Source organism: Lichenostomus cassidix, chromosome 5 (assembly GCF_008360975.1).
Source record: "Lichenostomus cassidix isolate B80296 chromosome 5, HeHo_3.0, whole genome shotgun sequence".
Taxonomy (NCBI): Eukaryota; Metazoa; Chordata; class Aves; order Passeriformes; family Meliphagidae; genus Lichenostomus; species Lichenostomus cassidix.
The window spans coordinates 9,346,400-9,366,646 of NC_139486.1; the positions used below are offsets into that span (position 1 = coordinate 9,346,400).

Consider the following 20,247-nt stretch of genomic DNA (forward strand, 5'->3'; position numbering starts at 1 on the left):
AAGATGAAACAGCCCAAATCCTCAAATTCACTGTCTTCTGCTTTGGGATTTTATGTCAGTAGAATGAACTGCTGGGCTTCAAAGAACTGGACTCTTCTAGGATATGAGCTGCTGATGAGCTTCCTTCTGCATTTAGTTACCAAGTTGGTAAAATCCAGATTAAATAAATCTCTGAGAAAAATAAAATGCAAGTAAGAGACTGCTCTGAATTAGAAGAATGCTCATAAAGATTAGTATTAAAAGCAGGATCCCCTCAATTTCAAATGGATGCTTCTAACTCCCTTGCCTATTAGTGAAGTGTCATCAGCACTAGAGACATTAATGCTACAGACATTCCAACTGGAAGAAATCAGCTTCAATCACATCCTCATCTCAGCACCAGAAGTGCAATGATAGCTTACACAAACTTCTGTCAGTTAACACCACTAAAAGATAATTATTCCGTTGTTCACTGTCACAGCAAAGGACCAAACAAGGAGTCTTACCAAGAGGCCTCTTGAGTAAGCTCATGGCAAATTTTGCTCATAATTATTAAAAAAACAAAAACAGTAGTCAAATGCTGTCTGAAGTGATCAGAGGAGGTAGACTCACCATCTGTCTGCAGCCCAAAACAGTCAGAGCGAGCTGTTCTGTCAAATCAAAGGAAAAATGCACTATGAAGCTGATTAAACCCAAAGCGTGGAGCTGCATTTATAAATGGAAGGAAACTTCCAACCTACAAGCTATGGATAAATTATATTATGAAATCTGTCTGCTCAAATGATTGGGAGCACTGGTAACCCTTCTGTGTAACTGTTCTGCAGCTGGCTGGGATAAGGTTATTTTCTTCACAGCAGCTCTATGATGCTGTGTTTTAAAATTGTGACCAAATCGCTACTTCTGAAAACAAATGTTTTAGTTACTGCTGAACTGCATTTGCATAGCTTCAAGGACTTCTCTGTTTCTCACCCTGCAGCCTCCCCTGCCCCCTTAATAAACAGGCAGGAGGGTGCACAAGGGTTTGGGAGGGGGCACAACCAGGAAGGCAACACAAACCAGAGAGATGCCATGTTGGGACATACTCAGCAATAAAAAGGGAAAAGAGTGAAGTTTCAGTTCAATTTGCCATCTGTTGCTCAGAACTTGGCTGGGCACTGGTCTGCCCATGAGAGGTGATGTATGGCTGCCTCTGCATCACTTTCATTGTTTTCGTTCTCTCTCGTTCCACTCCTTAAAACAGCTTTTTATTTTGAACCCAAGCTTTTTTCTTTTTCTGTTTCATTCCTCATCCCCTATTCCACTGAGGGGGAGCAGGGGCTAAGCAAGGGACTGTGTGGTGCTTAGGTGTCTACTGGGCTCAACCCACAATCACCACCAGCCCGTCACACAAAATCTATGGCAGCAAATCACAGTATATGATTATTACCAACAGATACTAAGAAAGAATTATGGAACATACAGCACTATACCAATGTGTTGAAATGTTAGCTAGGTAGGAATGGTTATGAGCTGCTAGCAGCACTTTTGGTCAAGTAAGAATTAGGACTATAATTTCTCAGTCACATTGAGTCTCATTCATAGAGAGCTGTACTTCTTGTCCCTTAACTACAAGAGTCAATAGCATCTCAGATGGTGCAAATGCTGTAAAATTTTCCAAAGAAGCTTCTCCTCCAACCATTCTCACCATTTATCATGCCTGGATGCTCACATCAGTGTAGTATTTGATTAAATTGAGCCGGTTTTCAACAAACTGCTGTTCAGCACCAACTTCTCAAACTGGCTTTGTCAGAAAAAGAAGATGTGTGTTATCCAACAGCACACTCCATCAACACAAATAAGTACTGAAATTTTAGACTTTAAAGATGGGTACAGCAGCAGCCCCTGCCTTATTTATTACAGGAGCTGGTTGTCAGTTTAGGAAGTTCCTTTGTGTATGTGATGTTGAGACACATGTCTTAAGACTGAAGTCTTCTTCATGTACTCAGAGCTGACTTTAATTTGCAGCTTTTTTCTACCAGAATACGGCTGGAGCAATACTTGTTCATAAAAAAACACCATATTTGGAAAAACAGCTCAACCCTAGAGACCCTTTCTTCTTTGTGAGAGTACCAGATTTTGCAACCATGATAAGCCTCTTTCAGGAATATGGCTTCTGCATTATTACAGCAAGTTATTTATTACTGTAGTGTTGAAAGGTCATATTCAGAATGTACAACTTATTTAATCACACATCATGGAAATATTTAAGTATTGTTTTAAAGGTATTATTTTACTTAAGTGCTTAAAAAATAAAACAACTTTCAAGATATTTCAAAAAGCATCAGACAGGGTGAAATAAACACATTCTGTTGTGTATTTTTTGCAAAGAAACATTACCTTGCCCTGCACAGCCACATCTGCTAAACTAATTTAGTATTGTTAGCCATGATGATTGTCAAGTTAGAATTCACTCATGTCTAATGCTCATGTCCCGTGAATATTCATAAAACCACCTCACTGTTATCCTTAAAGCACTTCTTTGGCACTAAGCTTTGCCATTGCACCAAAGAAAAAACCCAGGCATACTCAGCACCTTCAAAACATGCATTCTCTATATCCCTGTGGTAAGTTTCAACTATTTAAATCCGTATGTTGTCTGTTGTACTCATGTCCTAAATGTATATAAATATTCTTCCTTGTGCTATGCCTTCAACATGAAACTTGACAAAGAGAGACTCAGAAGTTTTAACTTAAAAAAAAAATGTAAAAGCAAGCAACACTTCTAAGTTACATCTTAGCTGTCAAGTTCCCTCTCCCACTTGTGATACCAAACAAGAGGAGACAAAAAAGGACTTACTTGAACAGATGAGATTTTGAATACCAGATATTTTCAGGTTAATGGTCAGAGCCATGAACCATACTTCCACTCCTTCACACCAAGCCACCCACACGGCAGAACAAAACCACTTCAAAAATTAGGGTTCTCCTAACAATGCTGGGTTTGGTTTCAGCTTTTCAGTACAAACCATACCCAGAACATACCATGGGTGCCAACACTACCTTAAGAGGAATTCTTTTAATGAGACAGGTACTAACACCACATTGACAACCCTTCCACCTCACACCAATAAAAACTAATAGCTGACTCCCAAAATATACCTTGTAAAATCAAGGAGTAAATAGAACTGTGTTTAATTTATATTCAGGGTAAAAGAAAAACAACAGAATAAACCTAGCACATGGCTATAGGACTGTTCTGCCTCACACACATCAGGGCACACTCATTTTTCTGATTGGGGATAGAGAGAGTTGGGCACTATGACATTACAGACTGTTATTTACGAAGACAAACTCCACTGTGCCTTCAGGAACAGACCCACTATCAGCCTAAGTCAAGCCAAAACTTCCACCCTGACACAGCACTGCAGATGCATGAGTACATTTAGGGATAGTTGGGCAGAATTTTAACTCTTAACAAATCTTCCAGGATTAACCATGGGCTGGAAACTGCATAAATTACTGCTCTACTTTTAAGGTCCAGTTTCCAGTGCCAGCCCCACATGAGCAGTCATCTCTTCCTGACTACACAACTGAACTGCATACAGAAGTAGAAGCAATACAAATTTTCAGCTTCAATGCTCTCCTACTAATGGAAAGATAAAGATAATCCTCGGGATCCTGCCTTGAATCTTCAATGACAAAACCAAAGATTAGGTTGAAAAATAAAAGTTGTAGGTTTCTCATTTTATTACTTTGCACACCTTCCAGTATGCATGTCTAATATGCAAAGACACTATAATGGTTTTACACTGTACAGCAGTTTACTTGCAGATTGATACAGTGGAAAAAAGGGGTGACATGTTAACTGTGCTGTAAAGGAGGTGGCAAGAAGTATTTTAATTTCATCTGAAAATCTGTCAGGACAGTTCTGTCATCATGAACCTAGCTCCCTTCCTTTTTCATAGTACCACACACAATGCAATGTGAAAACCTTCCAGTTGAAGAGGATTAATACTGACATTTGAATTTTTCCAATGTATAAGTAGTATCAGCTTTAATAACAGCCATACACGTCATCCTTTATGTTGTATGACATCTAGAACAAATTTAGAGAACCTTTGTTCTCCCAACAGTTCAACACACTAGAGGAGGGAAAAAACTAGGAGTGAAAAATACTTAAGAGGAGCAAAGACAGTCATTAGAACAAGGGCAAGAAGAAAGGCAGCATTTCTTATACCATGGCGACTGTTTAGATTAATAGGAAGAGACCGGATAACTGGAACGGAAAATGGCTCCTTCAGCGACCTTTAGTGTGCACAGTGCCATCCCCGAGAATGAACCTTAAAAATGGATGTGCTCAAAATACTCAACAAGGAAAGAGGGAGCAGGCAGCTGACAGCCAGTTGAGAGAGAAGCAATGTCTATGGTAAGACTTACAATTCTGGGCTTTTTAGATCAGTTTGACCTCAATTTGCATCTCCTTATCATTCTATTTCTTTAATTAGATTAACGTGTCTTTCACGGCACGCTGTAGGTGTTACAGGCTGGCTTCTTTAAACACATTTGAAATGTTAATTAAAAATGCTAACAGCCATGCACAGTAATGAAAAAGTATAGAACCATGAGATTGATGAAATTCATCTGGAAGAAGCATTTAATGTAGCGACAAAATCCTGAGCAACTGTCAAATACCTCTTTTCTGTCAACACTCACTTAACAAAAGCTTTAGATGATCTTTACTAGAGAAAAACTATTCTTAGCTGTTTAAAAATGACAGCAGAACAGCCTGATCCCCCCTCTAATGGGAGATAAGTCTTCCAGCATCTCAATGGCCTGAAACTTCAGTTTGATGATAAAAGCAACATAGTTATTTTTAGCACTCTACGGGCATAAAAATACAGCTCTAAACTGTGACCTACAGCTATGCACAGCCAAGCATCACATCATACGACAGCCTTAACTTTAGCTACAAGCACGTCTGTAGTTGCTTCAGACTATCATTATTCATCTCACTACCAACAATACATTTGGATGGATTTAACAACAAGCATTTGACATTGTTACCATCTTTTTTGAAATTGCTGCCATCGGCAGAACTCAATTCAAAGGTAGGAGATCTTAATGGACTTGGTAGAAAAGTATTTGCAAGACCATGTTAGGTTAAATGGATTACTGCTTCTCTCCAGTACAGAGGATGAAAAAGAACCTTAAGAGCAGAAAAACTTAAACTGTCATATTCAGTACAGAAAGTCGTTTTTTCTGAGCACAGTTTGAGTAAATGAAAAAAAGAAAAAAGGAAAAAGAGAAAAAAACCCTTGTTTTCTTCCAGCACTAGTAATAACCTGCAAACGGGATATGCTAGAATAAGAGACCTTCAAGCAAACTCACCTGAAACAACACTGTTCACAGACAACTGCAAAGGTAATTTATGCTATTTTATTCCAATTTGCATGCTTGTGTGTGCATGATTTGTTACAAACTGCAATTTAAAAGTCTATTCTACCAGATTTCTGTTTCCAGACTATGTGAACAATAATGTAATTCAAGCATTTAAAATAAAAATTGGTATTTAAGTTTTAAAAACAGATCATGCAAAGTTCCGGCACTTAACTATTAATTAGTTAATTTCATTTTTCAGTGCATGTGTAACTTCAAATTTTGGAGGTTTGGGGTTTTGTGTTTTGTTGGGAGGGAGTGTTTTCATTTGTTTGGGTTTTTTGTGGGATTCAAGGGGATTTTTTTAGCTTGTTTGAGGGGGTTTGGGTGTTTTTTCCTGTTTTTTTGGTTTTTTTAAATCATATATACTATCAGGACAAAATATAAAGTATTTCCAAGATGACAGATATGCACTTTCAAATGCTGTAAATTTCACACAGTACGTTAACTCAGAAAACAGACAGGAAATACTATAAGGTGTAAAGCTTGTCATGTTTCATTATGGTCTGGTGATGTTGTACAGCAAACTATTTTAGGATCATTAATAAAGTTTCATTCAAACATTCAGCTCCTAAGAAGGAAGTCCACAGGTAAAAAGTCTGTCAGTTAGACAGACACAAGCAAAATTCATTTTCCTCCTCTCCCCTCACAGCTTAAAAATGCCACTTTTTGGCTGGATGAAATGGTCAAAAACTGATTCCTACAAACCCACAAGATGTCCTGGATCAGAAGTAGTTACAAAAACCCTATTGAGGGAGTTGAAGTGGCACCTGAAAGAGCGTGAAAGACTAGTGCAAGAGATTGAAAACGAACAAAAAGTCCAGAGAACTGGCACGGATTACAACTGGCTCAAGAACTACCAAAACCCTCAAGCAACAATTCCAGCTACTGAGCAACGGCAGCTCGAAGTTCTGTGCTCACAAATTCAGCCTTGCCAAACAGGAACTGTTCTCAGCAGGTAATTGTTTCGTATTTCCCTGACTCTCAGTTCTCTATCACAAGTAAGATGTCTCCCTACCTAAGCGAAGTTTGCATTTGGCTCTGATCTTCAAAAGTAGCAATGACCAGCAAACGGAACTCATTTTTACAGGTGTTTTAGAAATTACATCTTCACTTTAATATTCTGGCACTTGAAGGAAGTTTTAAAATCAGGATTTTCCTGGTCTAATCCAAACAAAGGAAATCTCATATGACCTTTTGATACTTCCAGTTTTTCCTGTTACTTATCCCTACTATTTATTAAACAGCAACTCAGTAACTAGAAAGCAAATAAAAGGACTAATGCAATTTACTACTATGCAGAAATCCAGCTTTACTGTCCACAATACCAGAAGGTTCCTAAAAACTAGAAAATCATTGTAAATTTAAAAAAAAAAATCCCTCCACGCATTTTACGAAGAAAAATTCTATGCCTGCATTTTAAGTACATTTTCTAGGGACTCCAAAATGACAGAACAAGTCCATTTGCCTTTTAAAGCCCAGAATATACCTAAGGGCAAAGTCAGTTTAAATCAAGTTACCCATATGGGCCAAACAAAAAGGAAAGGAAAGGGGAAAAAAAGCATACCCAATCGCAACCGCTTTTAATCCACAATAGCTGGAGCACATCCAGTGCATTGTTAGAGCTCTTTTCCTCTTACAATCTTCTGGGGGAGGTGAGTGGGGAAATGTAGCAGCAAGGAAAAAATGACACCAGAACGCAGTCATTTCCTCCTCCCCCCCCTTAAATGACCAGACAGGAAACAGAGAAAAGTCTTCAGTTCTGATGATTAGATTTCAATTTTTGTTTGTTTCTAGATTTCGTGAAATTTTGGCAGAAAATGATGTTTTACCCTGGGAAATAGTCTACATATTCAAGCAAGTTTTAAAAGATTTTCTTACCACCATTGAGAGAGAAAACCAAGCAGAGCAGCTGGTAGATGCATGGAATACAAATTGCTCTGAACATTTCAGTCCGCGTGGCGACAGCTCCAACAAGTCGGACAAAGATGAAATCCCCACAGTTTCAAGTTATGTCGACAAAAACACACAAAGCATGTTTCCCACCTTCTCTCACAGAATCTGGAATCTACCCTATTACTACCCATCAAATTAAGTTGGTTTGTGTTGCTTTCAAAAAGTTACATAGCCATTCGGATTCCTTTCTTCCAATTGCCATCCAGACACATAGGAGTAAGAAATGTGACATGCTCCCCACTTTTTCCAAGTTCAGAAATTAAAATCCTTTGTAATAGCTAGTATGCAGTAACTTTAAGTATCAACTCACCTTTTATCTTTATAGTTTCTTAGAGCTGTTGTGTTTGAAGCCATCTTTTAATCAAAAATGTAGATGTTTCTGAAAAGACTCTGAAGCATTTCAATTTTTAGCCGTATAAAGCTAGAAGTATTTAAACAACAAAAAAAGATTACTTGCCATATTTTGAAACACCATCAATCCACAGAGTGTTAGACAAAAACTTCTGTGTTTGTCATATAGCTTTTAGACTCCATGGGAACTTTATACTGTGTAAAAGAAATGGTTTAGTATAATATCAGTTACATCAAATAAACTGGTAAATACTTTTTGGAGCTGCATAATTATTTCTTAACTTCAAGAATAAGCTGCATGAAAACACTGACAGAACTTATGACATGTTGCATGTACTATTTCTACATTTTTTCCTAAACTATACTCTGCACATGCTGAAGTATGTGAAGGTGGACAGTTAAACAAAGCTGCTAGATACTTAACAGTATTTAACAACTAGTTCTCTATTCTTGAAAAAATTAATGAATTATTTAATTTCAAATAGCCATTTTTCATTTGACTTACTGGAAGCTGTACTGAAAACCAAATTCTGCATCAAACTTTTAACATTTTGATCAAATCAAATGGTACTTCTCTAGAATAGCCAAGGAGTCAACAGATGATTTCCAATACAGAAGATGTCCATTCTAAATTTAAACATAACCAAATGTAATGTTTTTCAGCTGCTGTTATCTATCACTGTGGGTTCTCAAAGTTTTACAAGATTACTCGCATACGTAGCAGTCACGGTCACAGGAGACAATTAGAGCAGAAAATCAATGAAAACATATGCCAGATCTCAGTTGGCTACGTTTCCAATTGTGCTCCCATCACTGTATGTAACAAGTTTTTACATGTCTTATATAACCTTTTCTTCTCCTTACTTCCTTTTAATGTGTCTGCCAGATCAGAAAAAATGGGCAAGACTCACATGGCCCAATTCACAGAATACACTATTCCATAAACAATACTGCTTCCTCTCATATTTTGTTCAAACATACTGAAGAAGACATTCAGATTTCATCAAGATGGTAACACAACTTGAAGGAATTTTCTTGCACTCCACAGCTGTATCCACCATTCCAGAAAGAATTTACTAATAATGCAAAATAAATTTGAAAAACAAATGGCACAATCTTTCACTAAACACTTTTAAATATTTTAAAAAACACTATTTAAAAAAAAAGACTTGGAAAAGCTTATTAGAGTATTTCACATAGAAAAGTAAAATGTAATACACACAGAAGATAAAACAATGAGCACTCCTACATCCACCTATGGGACAAAGCACTGGAGGACTAGAACAAAACTTCCTACAGGTTTAAAATAATAAAATCTCCAGCTCAATACCAGAAGTAACTAGTCCCTCCCTCCATTTCCCATAAACTAAATAAATACACAAACCTTCACAAGCATGTGCAAACTTGTTATACCTGCACTCAGAGCTGCTATAAACTTTTTGCCCTCTTCTTGTCAGTTACCAGTTTCTGGATTATCAACAAAAATGCTGTTCTAAACTGATGCAGCACAAGGAGTTGAGAATTCATCTCCTGAAGTTCTGATCTAATCCATTGCTGCATGAGGGCAGCAATGGATTCAAAGAAAGATTCTTCCTCAGTGATAAAACTGTCCCAGTTATGAAATGTCAAGTATCTTTTCTACAGGAAGGAGGGTAACAGGTACTGGCTATTTAAAAGGCATTGGCATAATTAATATTACTCTGAGAATTAACATTCACAATGCTGTTTGGTAGCTTTGAAGTGGTCAAATGTGCAAGATACCTTCAACAGCAATTCACCTAAGTTTATGTCTTAAAATCCTCACCGCTCTCTACTGGAAAACAGGTAAAAAAAGCTCTAAAAATGCCGCTTCCAAATTTTCATTTATGGAAAATGGAAGGTCAGTAATGTGGAAGATACACTTACGTAATGATCACCAAAATTGGGAAGGGAAAACAACCAAAAACAACTCCACAAGATAACCCTAGATACAACTTACCCATTCTTCATAAACTTCACTTCAATTTCACTTTAACATGAGCAAACACAGTTTTCTATGTCCAGAAACAAGGACCATCGACTACACAATATGCTAAAAAGCAGTCACCGAATAACAGTTAAAAAATATATATAGGCATCATAGCCAATTTAATGTTAAATCCCTGCACAATGTCAAGGATATGCACAAAAAGGCACACCTACTTTAATAGGTTTTATTCAAACTAGTGCATCCAGTCCTAGTATCCACATTTCAGAGAAGGAGAAAGCAAAGGAGAACTGCAGAAGGTATAGGAAAATAATTATCCAAAGGCTGAGAAAATGCCATCCTGTGAGGCTTTGCTTTGTCCATTTTTTCATATACTAAAATGTGGGGTAACTTTGTGGAACACAAGTGCTTCCTCCTGACCAAATTGTTATATACTCTCTCTCTCTAGTTAAAAAAAACAGCGAAAAGCACAGAAAAAGCATCAGTGTAAGAGCAAAAAGCCAAACTACAAATGTTAAACATATTTTAAAGAAATCTGTTAGGTTTACCACAATATGCTGCCAAGAAAATCCGTTCCTCAGCTCACCAGCTGAGACAAGCCATTTTCTAGAATTATGCTTACCCTTACATTTCAGCTAGATCAGACAGGAATAAGATTGCTGGAAGCCAATCACCACTACCCCGGGGGAGATCACTCTACAAGAACTCAACAACTGCTTAAGTACTTTCTATTTATGCCCTACACAACTTGCATGAGGTGATCTGAAACTACATTGTCCCTTACACTGAGCCAGCAGGTAGTTCTACAACAGGCAGGCAGCCAACACAAACCACCCCGGTGACAGAAATGTGAGTGGCAGTAATTCCAAAGGACAGCAATGTCTCCCACCTGCACAAGTGTCAAGCAAAGCAAACAGCACGCAATGTTTCCAGCCAAATAAATCGGCTTCAAGAAGGTGCTACCTTGGTGAAAGCTACACCCATGAAATGCAATAAATCAGAGAGAAAAACCACCTTTTCCTCACTTAAGCCTTTAACTGTTTTAATGTGAACCACAATTGTGTTAATAACAAGTGATGATTTAAGGCTCTAAATTTCTTCACTTTCAGTTAAACATAATCAGAGGAATTAAACAGTTAATCAATGAGCTATTAAAGGATCAAAATTCCAGCCACAATTCCTGTGGTTTCTATTTCTATTACCTTTCCATAACAACGTCAATTATTAATACTGCTATTCTATTCCTGAGGTAGATCAGGAAACAACCTTAAAAGCCTTGGAAAATGAGGCATCATTGGTAAAGGAAGAGAACACATTCCACATCTCTTTTTAAGGGAAACATGAGGCTTTTAGATCCCATTAAACAATCTCACTAATATCTTTGTAAAGTATTACTTATTACACACACTTGTGTGCAATAACACACCTGATATTACCATCATTAATTCGGCATTAGACCCACACATTCTTACATATAAATTTACACAAAAGTGGCAAGCAGACAAGTCTCCATCAGTAATTGCATACCCAACCTCAAATAAATACAAATAAGCATTTGAAAAATCTGAATAACTTTGGTTTTGAATTTCCCAATAAACAAATAAAGAATTTTTAAGGAAATAGACAATTACGCCATAAGCAGTCTCAACAAATGAGAAATTATTTTTTCAGCTCTTCAAACTTTTTTTTAAGAAATCAATGAATAAAATACAAGCATTTCCTTTCCATTTAACCACTTGAACCTAAACCTACTATAGAGAATTCAAGTTTCGCAACAACTCTCTAAATGTAAGCACATTCCCAGACTTTTGAAACGTAAGTATGCATGGAAACAAAACACCACTAAGCAAACACACTTTCTCATAGAGATTCCTTCCATTTTGTGGCAGCACACACATGCATCTATCATCTATGCTCCAAGATTTTATAGCTATTGGTAAGAAATTCTGTCCGTACTTGCATAAATGGTCATTTAAGACGTGTATCACCTCTGTCCATTCAGACATGGGAAAAAAAAAATTAAAAAAACAAACTGGTAAAAACAATTTTTCCATATTAACACAACCGTTGAATTCACAATTACATTATCTGCTCGCATTTGTGAGTAGAAAGAGGTATCTGACCAACCAAAAATAAAGATTTGCCTCTGCCTAGGCACACAAGGCTTGATCAATCCTGTTCATTTCTCCTGTGTATAAGAAATGTACAAAACACATTTTGTGGCTTTGTGCTCACTTGGGTTCCAGAATCTCTTGTCAAACACTTCCTAAGTACTGCAGACATGTTACTGTCATCTAACTAAGGACTGAGAAGTCACAAACATCTTGTATGTACTGGGTTGAGGAATTACCAAGTTTTAAAGTTATTTATAGAAATAACTTTAAAAAACTATAAACTTTTGTCTGGTCACTTCTGGAAAATGTTAACTATTTGCACAAAACCCAGTAGCTCTCAGTCAGTGATTCAGAGCTTGGTAATGGCAGCACCTTTACAATAAAAGATAAAAAGGGATAGATATGTTGAGGTGCCAGTTTTGTCCTTCACTTGAAGCAAGGACACTGATAGTCTAAACAGTCTCTGCTGAAGTATCAGACTACCTGATACCAAGATGCTATGCAAAAAGTTTATTCTTTCTCAGATGCCAACGTACACCTTTTAAGAGAGCTCCTGAAATACAGCAACCTCTACTGCTGTGCATCACACAGGGAAAAATAAAACCCAAACCACTCACTCTAGAGTGTACATCCAGCTCATTTTGAAAAACACTTTACTATATGGAAGTGCATACAAAACACTTTCCTATGGCAACCACAGGTACACTACCAAACTTGGTCTAAATATCAACATTAGCATGCACTGCCACAGTTCAGGCAGCATCCAGGGGCAAGTACTTTTTGGATTTCAATATTCAGACTGTAGAGAAAACCAAATGTACCTAACTGCTATGCAAATACACATACACTTCTTATTCCCTGTAAACTCTTGCCATCCAAGAATAATGCAGAAGGAGCAACATGTCAATATACCTCTGACTTGCTTTACTCTGGTAACTTAAATGCTTCAGTTAGGTCACCAGAGCAATGAATTTGTGAATCTCATTTACCACTTGTCACTGATAAAATTTTAAGTTAATACACCTGATTCAGAATGAACTGGGTCTTCTCTAATAGTTCTACCAGCTCTTCAACAGGACCTGCTACAGCTGCACACCAGCGCTAATGCACTTCAGACAGCAAACTACACGCAACACATTCAGTGACGACGGAGATGATAGAGAAAAACGGAGAATAACACTAAGTACTAAACGCACAAAAACACATCATCCACAAACGCTACCGGTGGTGTTAGGCTGGAATCCAACAACTGGACACCCCAGGCCCAAGCAGAGCAGGGAACCCAGAGAAGGCTGCGCTGACTCTGCGGAATGCCCAGCACAGCCGGGGCCAAGCGCACAGAGCAGAGGCCAGACAGTGAGACCATCAAGAGCAGCGACCAGCGCCCTGCACTCACCCCGTAGCCGGCAGTGCTGCCCGGGCGGGGTGGCGGGGGAAAGCGCCAGGGCAGCTCACCGCCGCCTCCCCGCCCGGCAGCTCGACGGCCCCGCCGACGGTGAACCAGCGTCGGCTCTGCTCCTCGGGGAATTTCCGCAGCATGGCGACGGATGGCGCGGATGGCGACGGATGGCGGTGGATGGTGGTGGGTGGCGACGGATGGCGATGGATGGCGACGGATGGTAGTGGATGGTAGTGGATGGTGGCGGATGGCGACGGATGGCGGCTCCCGGCACGCGGCACGCGGTCCGCAGCCACCGCCCTTCCCAGCACGTGTGCCTTCCCGCACTCCGCCCTGCCCCGCCCCGGCCGGCAGCGCTCCCGGCTGCGATCTGCCCTCCCTTCCCAGCCAATCCGCTTCTGGCTGCCAGTGGAATTCCTCTAATCCGACCGTTAAAACTCAGTGAAGCCTTGCTTGGAAAGGCAGGGCATAGAGAGGCAGGCCAGAAGTATATGGGACGGTCGAACATTAAAATCTGTCATGCCTACTGGAAAAATTTCAAAAGGAGAATAGGAACTGAAATAAAAGTGTCACTTGAGCTTCCTTTTCATCCTGTCATCCCCTCTTCTGAAATAACTGCAAAATCTGTGTGTAATTTGTTAGATCAGATAAATAATGAAAACCAATGCAAAGACAGGGTAGCCCCTTACTTTCTCTAATAGGATTTGTCATCTGTGCACTGAGTACCTGATCCAGGGTAGATATTTGACTGCTTTAGAACTGTTAGTGTCAGATAGATAAATACAAATCCAGGGTACAGGTAGAGAGATAAGGATACCACAGTCTCTGGCCGCTTAATGTATCAGTCTCAAAATCCTAAATTAAAGAAAGGGGACTTTCCTCATAAAGATGTCAAGAGGTTTTGAAAGTTCTAAATGAAAGAGGTGAAGTACATGCAGTGTTTCATTGACAAAAGTTCTGCTCCTATACTAAATGCAAAAATGCCCATATAAGATCCAAAAAGTCTTGCCCTGTGTGACAAAGCTCATGTAGCAAATCTATACACCTGCAGACTATGTAAATCACTCAGCAGGAAAGTAAATGCAGTCTGTGATCCCATTAAACCATTTTAACACACATAACAAAGGTCTGAGCTCCACTTTCCGTTCACAGCCACAGGAGGCTGGGGCAGTCAGTCCCCCCCTCACACTCATGGAACAATGCCCGAGTACAGCTCTGGAATTCCAGTCACCCTGTCCTTCCCAGCACCTGCAGGAAATAGCCTGCAAGGCACGTAGGTGCCTCCTATCTCCTCAATCTGGCCCAGTGGACCTCCAGCTCCTCCAGAACAAGTTGTTCCCCAAGGGACATGCCACATAGCCTTGTGACAGGCCCTTCCCAGCATTGTCCTGGCACAGGACACCTGCTGTGCTTGTTCTTGGGAAGCAGGACTGAGGTGAAGATCTGCATTAGCAGAGCCAGCAGGTCAAGGGAGGTGATCCTGCCCCTCTGCTCAGCCTTGGGGAGGTGAATGTGGAGTTCTGTGTGACCCTGCCCCTCTGCTCAGCCTTGGGGAGGTGAATGTGGCATTCTGTGTCCAGTCCTGTGCTCCTCAGTACAAGAGTGACGTGGAGCTCCTGGAGCAGGTCCAGCGGAGAACAATGGAGAATGACTGGGGGACTGGAGCATCTCTCTTATGAGGAAAGGCTGAGGGAGCTGGGCCTGTCCAGCCTCGAGAAGAGACGACTGAGAGGGGACCTCATCAATGAGTATCTAAATATCTGTAGGGAAGGTGTCAAGAGAATGTATCCAGGCTTTTCTCAGTGGTACTGAGCAATCGGACAAGAGGCAACGGGCAGAAACTGCTGCACAGGAAATTCCAGCCAAACGTGAGGAAGAATTTCTTTACTGTGCAGTGACCCCGTGCTGGAACAGGTTGCCCAGAGGAGGTGTGGAGTCTCCCTCACTAGAGAACTGTCTGGATGCTGTGGGATGACGCTGTTTGAGCAGGCAGCTGGGCCAGGTGCCTCACGGCGGTCCTTCCCGCCTCCCCATCCCGTGGCTCTGAAGGTAGCGCAGCTGGCACCGCCGCGCTGCGGGGCGCTCTGGTCCTCCGCGGCCATAGGGGGCGCTGCTGTTCCCGCCCGCCGCGCGTCCCTTCCCGGCGCACCCCGCGGCGGCACCGTCCCCGTCCCCGCTCCCGTCCCCGAGTGTGACCTTCGCCGCACCCTGGCACGGTGGGTCCGGGCCCGGCCAGCCCCGCCGGGTCCTGCCGGGCACCGCTCGGGGGTGGCTGGGATGGGGGCAGCGCTGGTTCAGTATGGGAACGGGGGAAGGGAGGAAGGGAGCGCGGCGCGCAGCGCTGGAGCTTTGCCGTTACCCGGCTACCCTGGAGCGGCGGGCGGGCCGCGGCGGGCCGCAGTGCCCCGGGCTGCGGGGGCTGTGCGGGGACGGCACGGAGACAGCAAACACAGCGTTGTTCCGCATAGATATCTGAAAAAAATAGAACGACTGTCGCCCGCGCAGGCCTTGGGGAAAGATCTCTGCCGGGCTTTAGCACAGTGTTAAGTGGAAACAGTACTGCTTGTTCCCTGCGTTAGTAGCGGTGGGGAAATCTTTCCTTCCTGTTCTGTTCGGTGTCCTTGTTTGTTACTATGTCTTGATATTCTGCTACGGCAGAGTGATTTATTATTACACTGTTTATCTGAAACTACACATAACTGGAAATTTGGTGAGCAGTGTCCTTAATGCAGTGTCCTTGGTGTTGGTAAAAGCACAAAGCTGTTTCAGGAACTTGGGCCACAATAATAAATTATTTAAATGACTGTCCATAAACAAAGATAAATGGGGGTTTGTCTGTAATTATACATGAATTGCCTGAAAGTTGCTTTAATTGTTTAAGAAGCACCTAGATTTTTCCGATTGTTTTGACACTGGCTGCTCTTGCATCCTTTTCTCTTTGAGGCTTTCCAAACGATGCTTTACATTTAGGAACGGCAGATAAGTGAGTGAGCATTACCTCAGGGAAGTTTAACTCTGCTTTTCTTTCCTGGGGCTTTAGTTTACCATACACTGTTGATATGTGTGTATAGCTGACTTTATTGGGTTGTAGTAAGTGCCTATGGGGTGAAATGCTGTGCACAAGGCAGTAGAACATGGGGCATTTGAGTGCAGTGTGAACTAAAATTTATGGGAAGTAGGATAAACTTTATTTTAAAACATCCTACAATTTCTCTTTGTCTAACAAAGCTGCATGGAAAGGAAAAAATCCACCAACACTGACAGGCTTCTTGCTCTTGGGGCATATTTTGAAAGTCAAATAGTCATGATAAAGAGTGAATTCATTAGCTTAACATCATTTATTTTGCTATTTTGAGTAGAAATTACCATGCTGGAAGAGACAGCTGCAAGGGAGGGAAGCTAAATTGGTAGTGCAAGATAGGAGCCTCTCTGGCTTGTCTCAAGTGAGACTTTCTCCTGAGAGGATCTAGAAATATTGAGAAAAAGCTGTCACTGATAGGGAGAGAGAAGTCTATGTAAATGTTCTGTTGACTCATCTTTGAACCCTTTCATCAGCTGTAATTGTTTTTTTACTTTGTCTTAACCCATGAATTGTAACCTGAACTCTGAATTTTCATTTCTTTGCTTTGGAATAAGTACTTTTGCATGCTTGGGGATTTTTTTATTAACCTGTGAACTGCTGCTGATACATATCAGGAGTGTGTGTGTATACATAAAAATAGATGGATATATGATGTGTATGTTTGTCTGCATGTGTATTAAAAATCTAGCAGGTAAGAATACAGCTGCAGAATTTACACTGACAAAACTTTTTATAATTTTCAGATGGTGCAGGCTATGATTCCAAGGTCCTTGAGACCTATGAAATTCTACTTCTCTACTGTGTATCAAGAAATATGGGTTGGTGTAGCATTAACAGCTTATGCCTACTACAAGATTTCTTATGGCGGTAAGTTACGCATTATAGTCTTCATTAACTCCTACCTTATCTGTAAGGTTTATAAAAGGGAATACCCATAAGAGAAATCAGTCATTGAAGATACCCAGCAAATAAGAAATTAACATTCTTACTTAGGGTGAGGTCTGTGCTGTAAAAATCTAGATGTTTTAAATGCTCATTGTAGAAGATTCCACTAACAAAAATACTCAAATATCAGTGTAACTGGGCCTACACTGTGAAGATTAGGTAATGTAGGAATTGGTTTTTAAAACACAGATCTAACTTGCTCAAGATTTTGAAAATAAATAGTTTTTAAAAGGTTTTCTTACATGAATTTGTGAAATTGTATTTTGGGCTGATGGCACCTCAGAGTGGGAGCTACATCACTGAACATGAGCATGTGTTTTACTTGGTGACACTGGATGACTTTCTCAGAGAAAGAAACAGAATATCTAATGTAAATATAATAGATTTGAATGGTCCAGGTCCCTTAAAGCAGAAGGGTACAACAGATTATGGTGCCTTAAAGGTCTTGTTCATCAATTTAGTCTATGTTCAAAAAATCCCAAGTCAAACCCTTAACTGGCTGTCGTGATCGGTGAAATGTTTTAAGTTATAGACAAAGTCCACAGAGAAAGGAACCCCTTGCTGTGGGAACAGCTGAGAGATACTACCTCAGCATTTCTCCAGCTTTGTCCAAATAATGTGTATCATTCCAAAACTAATAACACTGCACTTACAAGCTTAAGTAAATATAAATAGTTGAATTTCATGAGTACTTAATGATCATTAAGTAAATATGAGTAACGGAGGTAGAGAGGAAGAAAAAAAGTTTAACTTTTGCTTTAACTTTTTATGTCAAGGAGAGTTCAGAATGGACAGGCTGTTTCAAATTTGTGTTCATGCCATGCTACTTTAATTAATAACTTAAATAGATGTCTGGGTGTAGGGTTTTGAGGGCCAAAAAAAATAGATAAATGGGAACTGTATGCTAAGCTTTGTGTGAAAGTTAAAGTAGTTTTTAATAGCTGTAGCCCTTTCTGGGGAACAATTTTGCAAAGCATGCATGGAATTATAGAAGAGTATGTTGTAGGATAAGTTAGATTGGAGGGGACCTCTTGAACTCACCTGGTCCAAATCAGTGCTTGAAGCATTCAAGATCAGGTTGCTTATCACCTTATTCATAATTGAAGTGAGTATTTCCAAGGATGGAGATTGTACAACCTCTTACTTCCTTATGAAGATTTTTTTTTTATCTGATCACTGCAAATCAGTATTTTAGGAGGACAATTACAATGGGAATGTAAAATACAAAGGAAAATTTTAAAGCAAATATTTCACTTCAGTTTACATCCATATGTTGTGTTTATGTATATGCATATGTTACGTAAAATAGTAACATTCCATAGATGCTTCTTTTGAGTTGCAGTAGGAGTCTTGATAACTACAATTTCTAAATGAATGGAGTCTTAGTTAATGAAAACAAAACAACTTTTAAAAATCAATATAAAGTTTACAGAGATGTACCATAGAAAGTAAATGTTTTACACTTAAAAACTTCGTTCAAGATAATAATCTAACAATATAATAAAATTTTTATCTGCAAAAAGTAAATAGGAAATATATCTTTTTAGCTGTCATTGTTCAGCTTATTTTTTTTCCTTTTTCTTTTTCCCAGGCAAAAAAGGAGCAGCAAGTAGTAAGTATTAGATATCTAATACCTTGCTAAATTTTTTAAATGAAACCTCAGAATATTTTACATCATGTAAGTTTGGGGCTTAAGTTTCACATTTAGCAAATATTTAAATACTACTTTAATTAATTTTGGTTGTATTAATGATTTTGTAACCTAGAAACATCTGTGGATCTACACATAAATTGTCTTTTGCGTAGGTTTTAGGAGTAGAATGGAAGTTCTATACCTTAACTGAGTGGGCAAGGAATTTTTTAAAATAATAGTTACAGTCATTTAATGGAATTACTTAAATCAGTGTGATTTCAAGAGTACCTGCTATTTTAGCTGTCAAGAAACTAGAAAGTATAAACTTGTGGTTTTAATGTGTATTTTTGTATCTTTTTAAAGCAGTGTTTAGATGTTTATGGACAGTTTCTTCTGGCATCACTGGAATTTATTTTTTCATGACCTGCTGTATCTCAGTTAACTTTCTGCAACATGAGAGAGAACCCATTTGCACCCAGTTGAATTTGTACATGCAAACATTATTCACGTTTTAAAATATGTAATTGGAGAAAATACTGCCCAGTAGACTTATGATAATAGTGTAAATAAACTTCAGTTATGGAAGAACCATAGCAAAGCCAAGGAAGAATGGGTGTTTGCCTATAATAGTGCTTTAAAACTTGCAAAAGAGGATTTTTGATATTCACCAAGTTTATTCAAGTTCACAGCCTGAGCATAATGTTTTACTTGAAATGCCAATTCTTGTGCTCAGATGTAGGTACAGTAGTCAGTTCTAGGATCTGCACTACATTCCTGAATTGATTTGCATTTCTGTTTGAACAGTCTAAATCGTGTCTTTGTTTCAGAGTCCTCTGGTTCTGGCCATCATTAAAGATCTCTCCTCTTCTTGGAAATGAATTTGGTGGTTCATCATCTCTACTGCAAATGAAGCAAGTTACAGCCATAGAGAAATTAATGCTAGAACTGTACCTGATCCATCTGCTGTAAATGGAAAAAGAATAAATCCATTAAGCAAAAAGTAATTAAAGATGTTGGACAATATATGCTGGAGTGCAGTGGTAACCTAATTTTTAGAATAAGCATTTTTTGGTTTCTACAGTTCTTCAAAATACCATATTAAACCTTTTCATTAGTACTTTAAAAGAGACTAAATCTTTATAACTAAATTCAATAGAATTAGATTCCCTTTTCTTTTCTCCCTAATAATAGATTTTTTGGCTATTAACTTTTAAAATGTCATTTAATAGGATGCCAAGTGTAAGGACTGAATTCCTGACTTTTTGTCAACTTGTGGTGCAGTATAATCAAGGGTACAAAAAATTATTTTTTATACCTTACATTTTTTAAAGAGTTCTTAGTTCTGCAGAGTTTAAAAGCAAAAGTTATATTTTTATGAAAAACACCATGCAAAACATTTACAGATAC

General features: G+C 39.3%; 3 protein-coding genes across 6 annotated transcripts in view; 2 read left to right on the forward strand and 1 right to left on the reverse strand.

Moving 5' to 3' along the window:
* Positions 1–13,437, reverse strand: part of TDRD9 (tudor domain containing 9) — a 65,129-nt gene extending 51,692 nt beyond the window's left edge. For both annotated transcript variants that reach the window (XM_085061247.1, XM_085061246.1), the window contains exon 1: positions 13,178–13,437. In XM_085061247.1, coding sequence (XP_084917373.1) covers positions 13,178–13,320 — 143 coding nt within the window. In that variant the 5' untranslated portion in view covers positions 13,321–13,437. The remainder of the gene's footprint in view (positions 1–13,177) is intronic.
* RD3L (RD3 like) lies at positions 4,265–7,666 on the forward strand. Of its 3 annotated transcripts, none has more exons than XM_085061245.1 (4): positions 4,265–4,384; positions 5,288–5,379; positions 6,047–6,352; positions 7,192–7,666. In XM_085061245.1, exons 3-4 carry the CDS (start codon positions 6,054–6,056, stop codon positions 7,487–7,489), a joined length of 597 nt encoding a protein of 198 aa, XP_084917371.1. In that variant the 5' UTR covers positions 4,265–4,384; positions 5,288–5,379; positions 6,047–6,053; the 3' UTR covers positions 7,490–7,666. The 3 variants fall into 3 exon arrangements, with proteins under 3 accessions (XP_084917371.1, XP_084917370.1, XP_084917369.1); XM_085061244.1 differs by lacking the exon at positions 4,265–4,384 and adding an exon at positions 4,877–5,066; XM_085061243.1 differs by lacking the exon at positions 4,265–4,384 and having other exon boundaries at positions 4,877–5,379.
* A 1,806-nt stretch (positions 13,438–15,243) lies between the features above and the next one.
* ATP5MJ (ATP synthase membrane subunit j) lies at positions 15,244–19,863 on the forward strand. Its single transcript, XM_085061267.1, has 4 exons — positions 15,244–15,396; positions 17,006–17,129; positions 18,799–18,819; positions 19,668–19,863. The coding sequence occupies exons 2-4, from the start codon at positions 17,006–17,008 to the stop codon at positions 19,691–19,693; spliced, it is 171 nt and encodes a 56-aa protein (XP_084917393.1). The 5' UTR covers positions 15,244–15,396; the 3' UTR covers positions 19,694–19,863.
* The last annotated feature ends 384 nt before the right edge of the window (positions 19,864–20,247 follow it).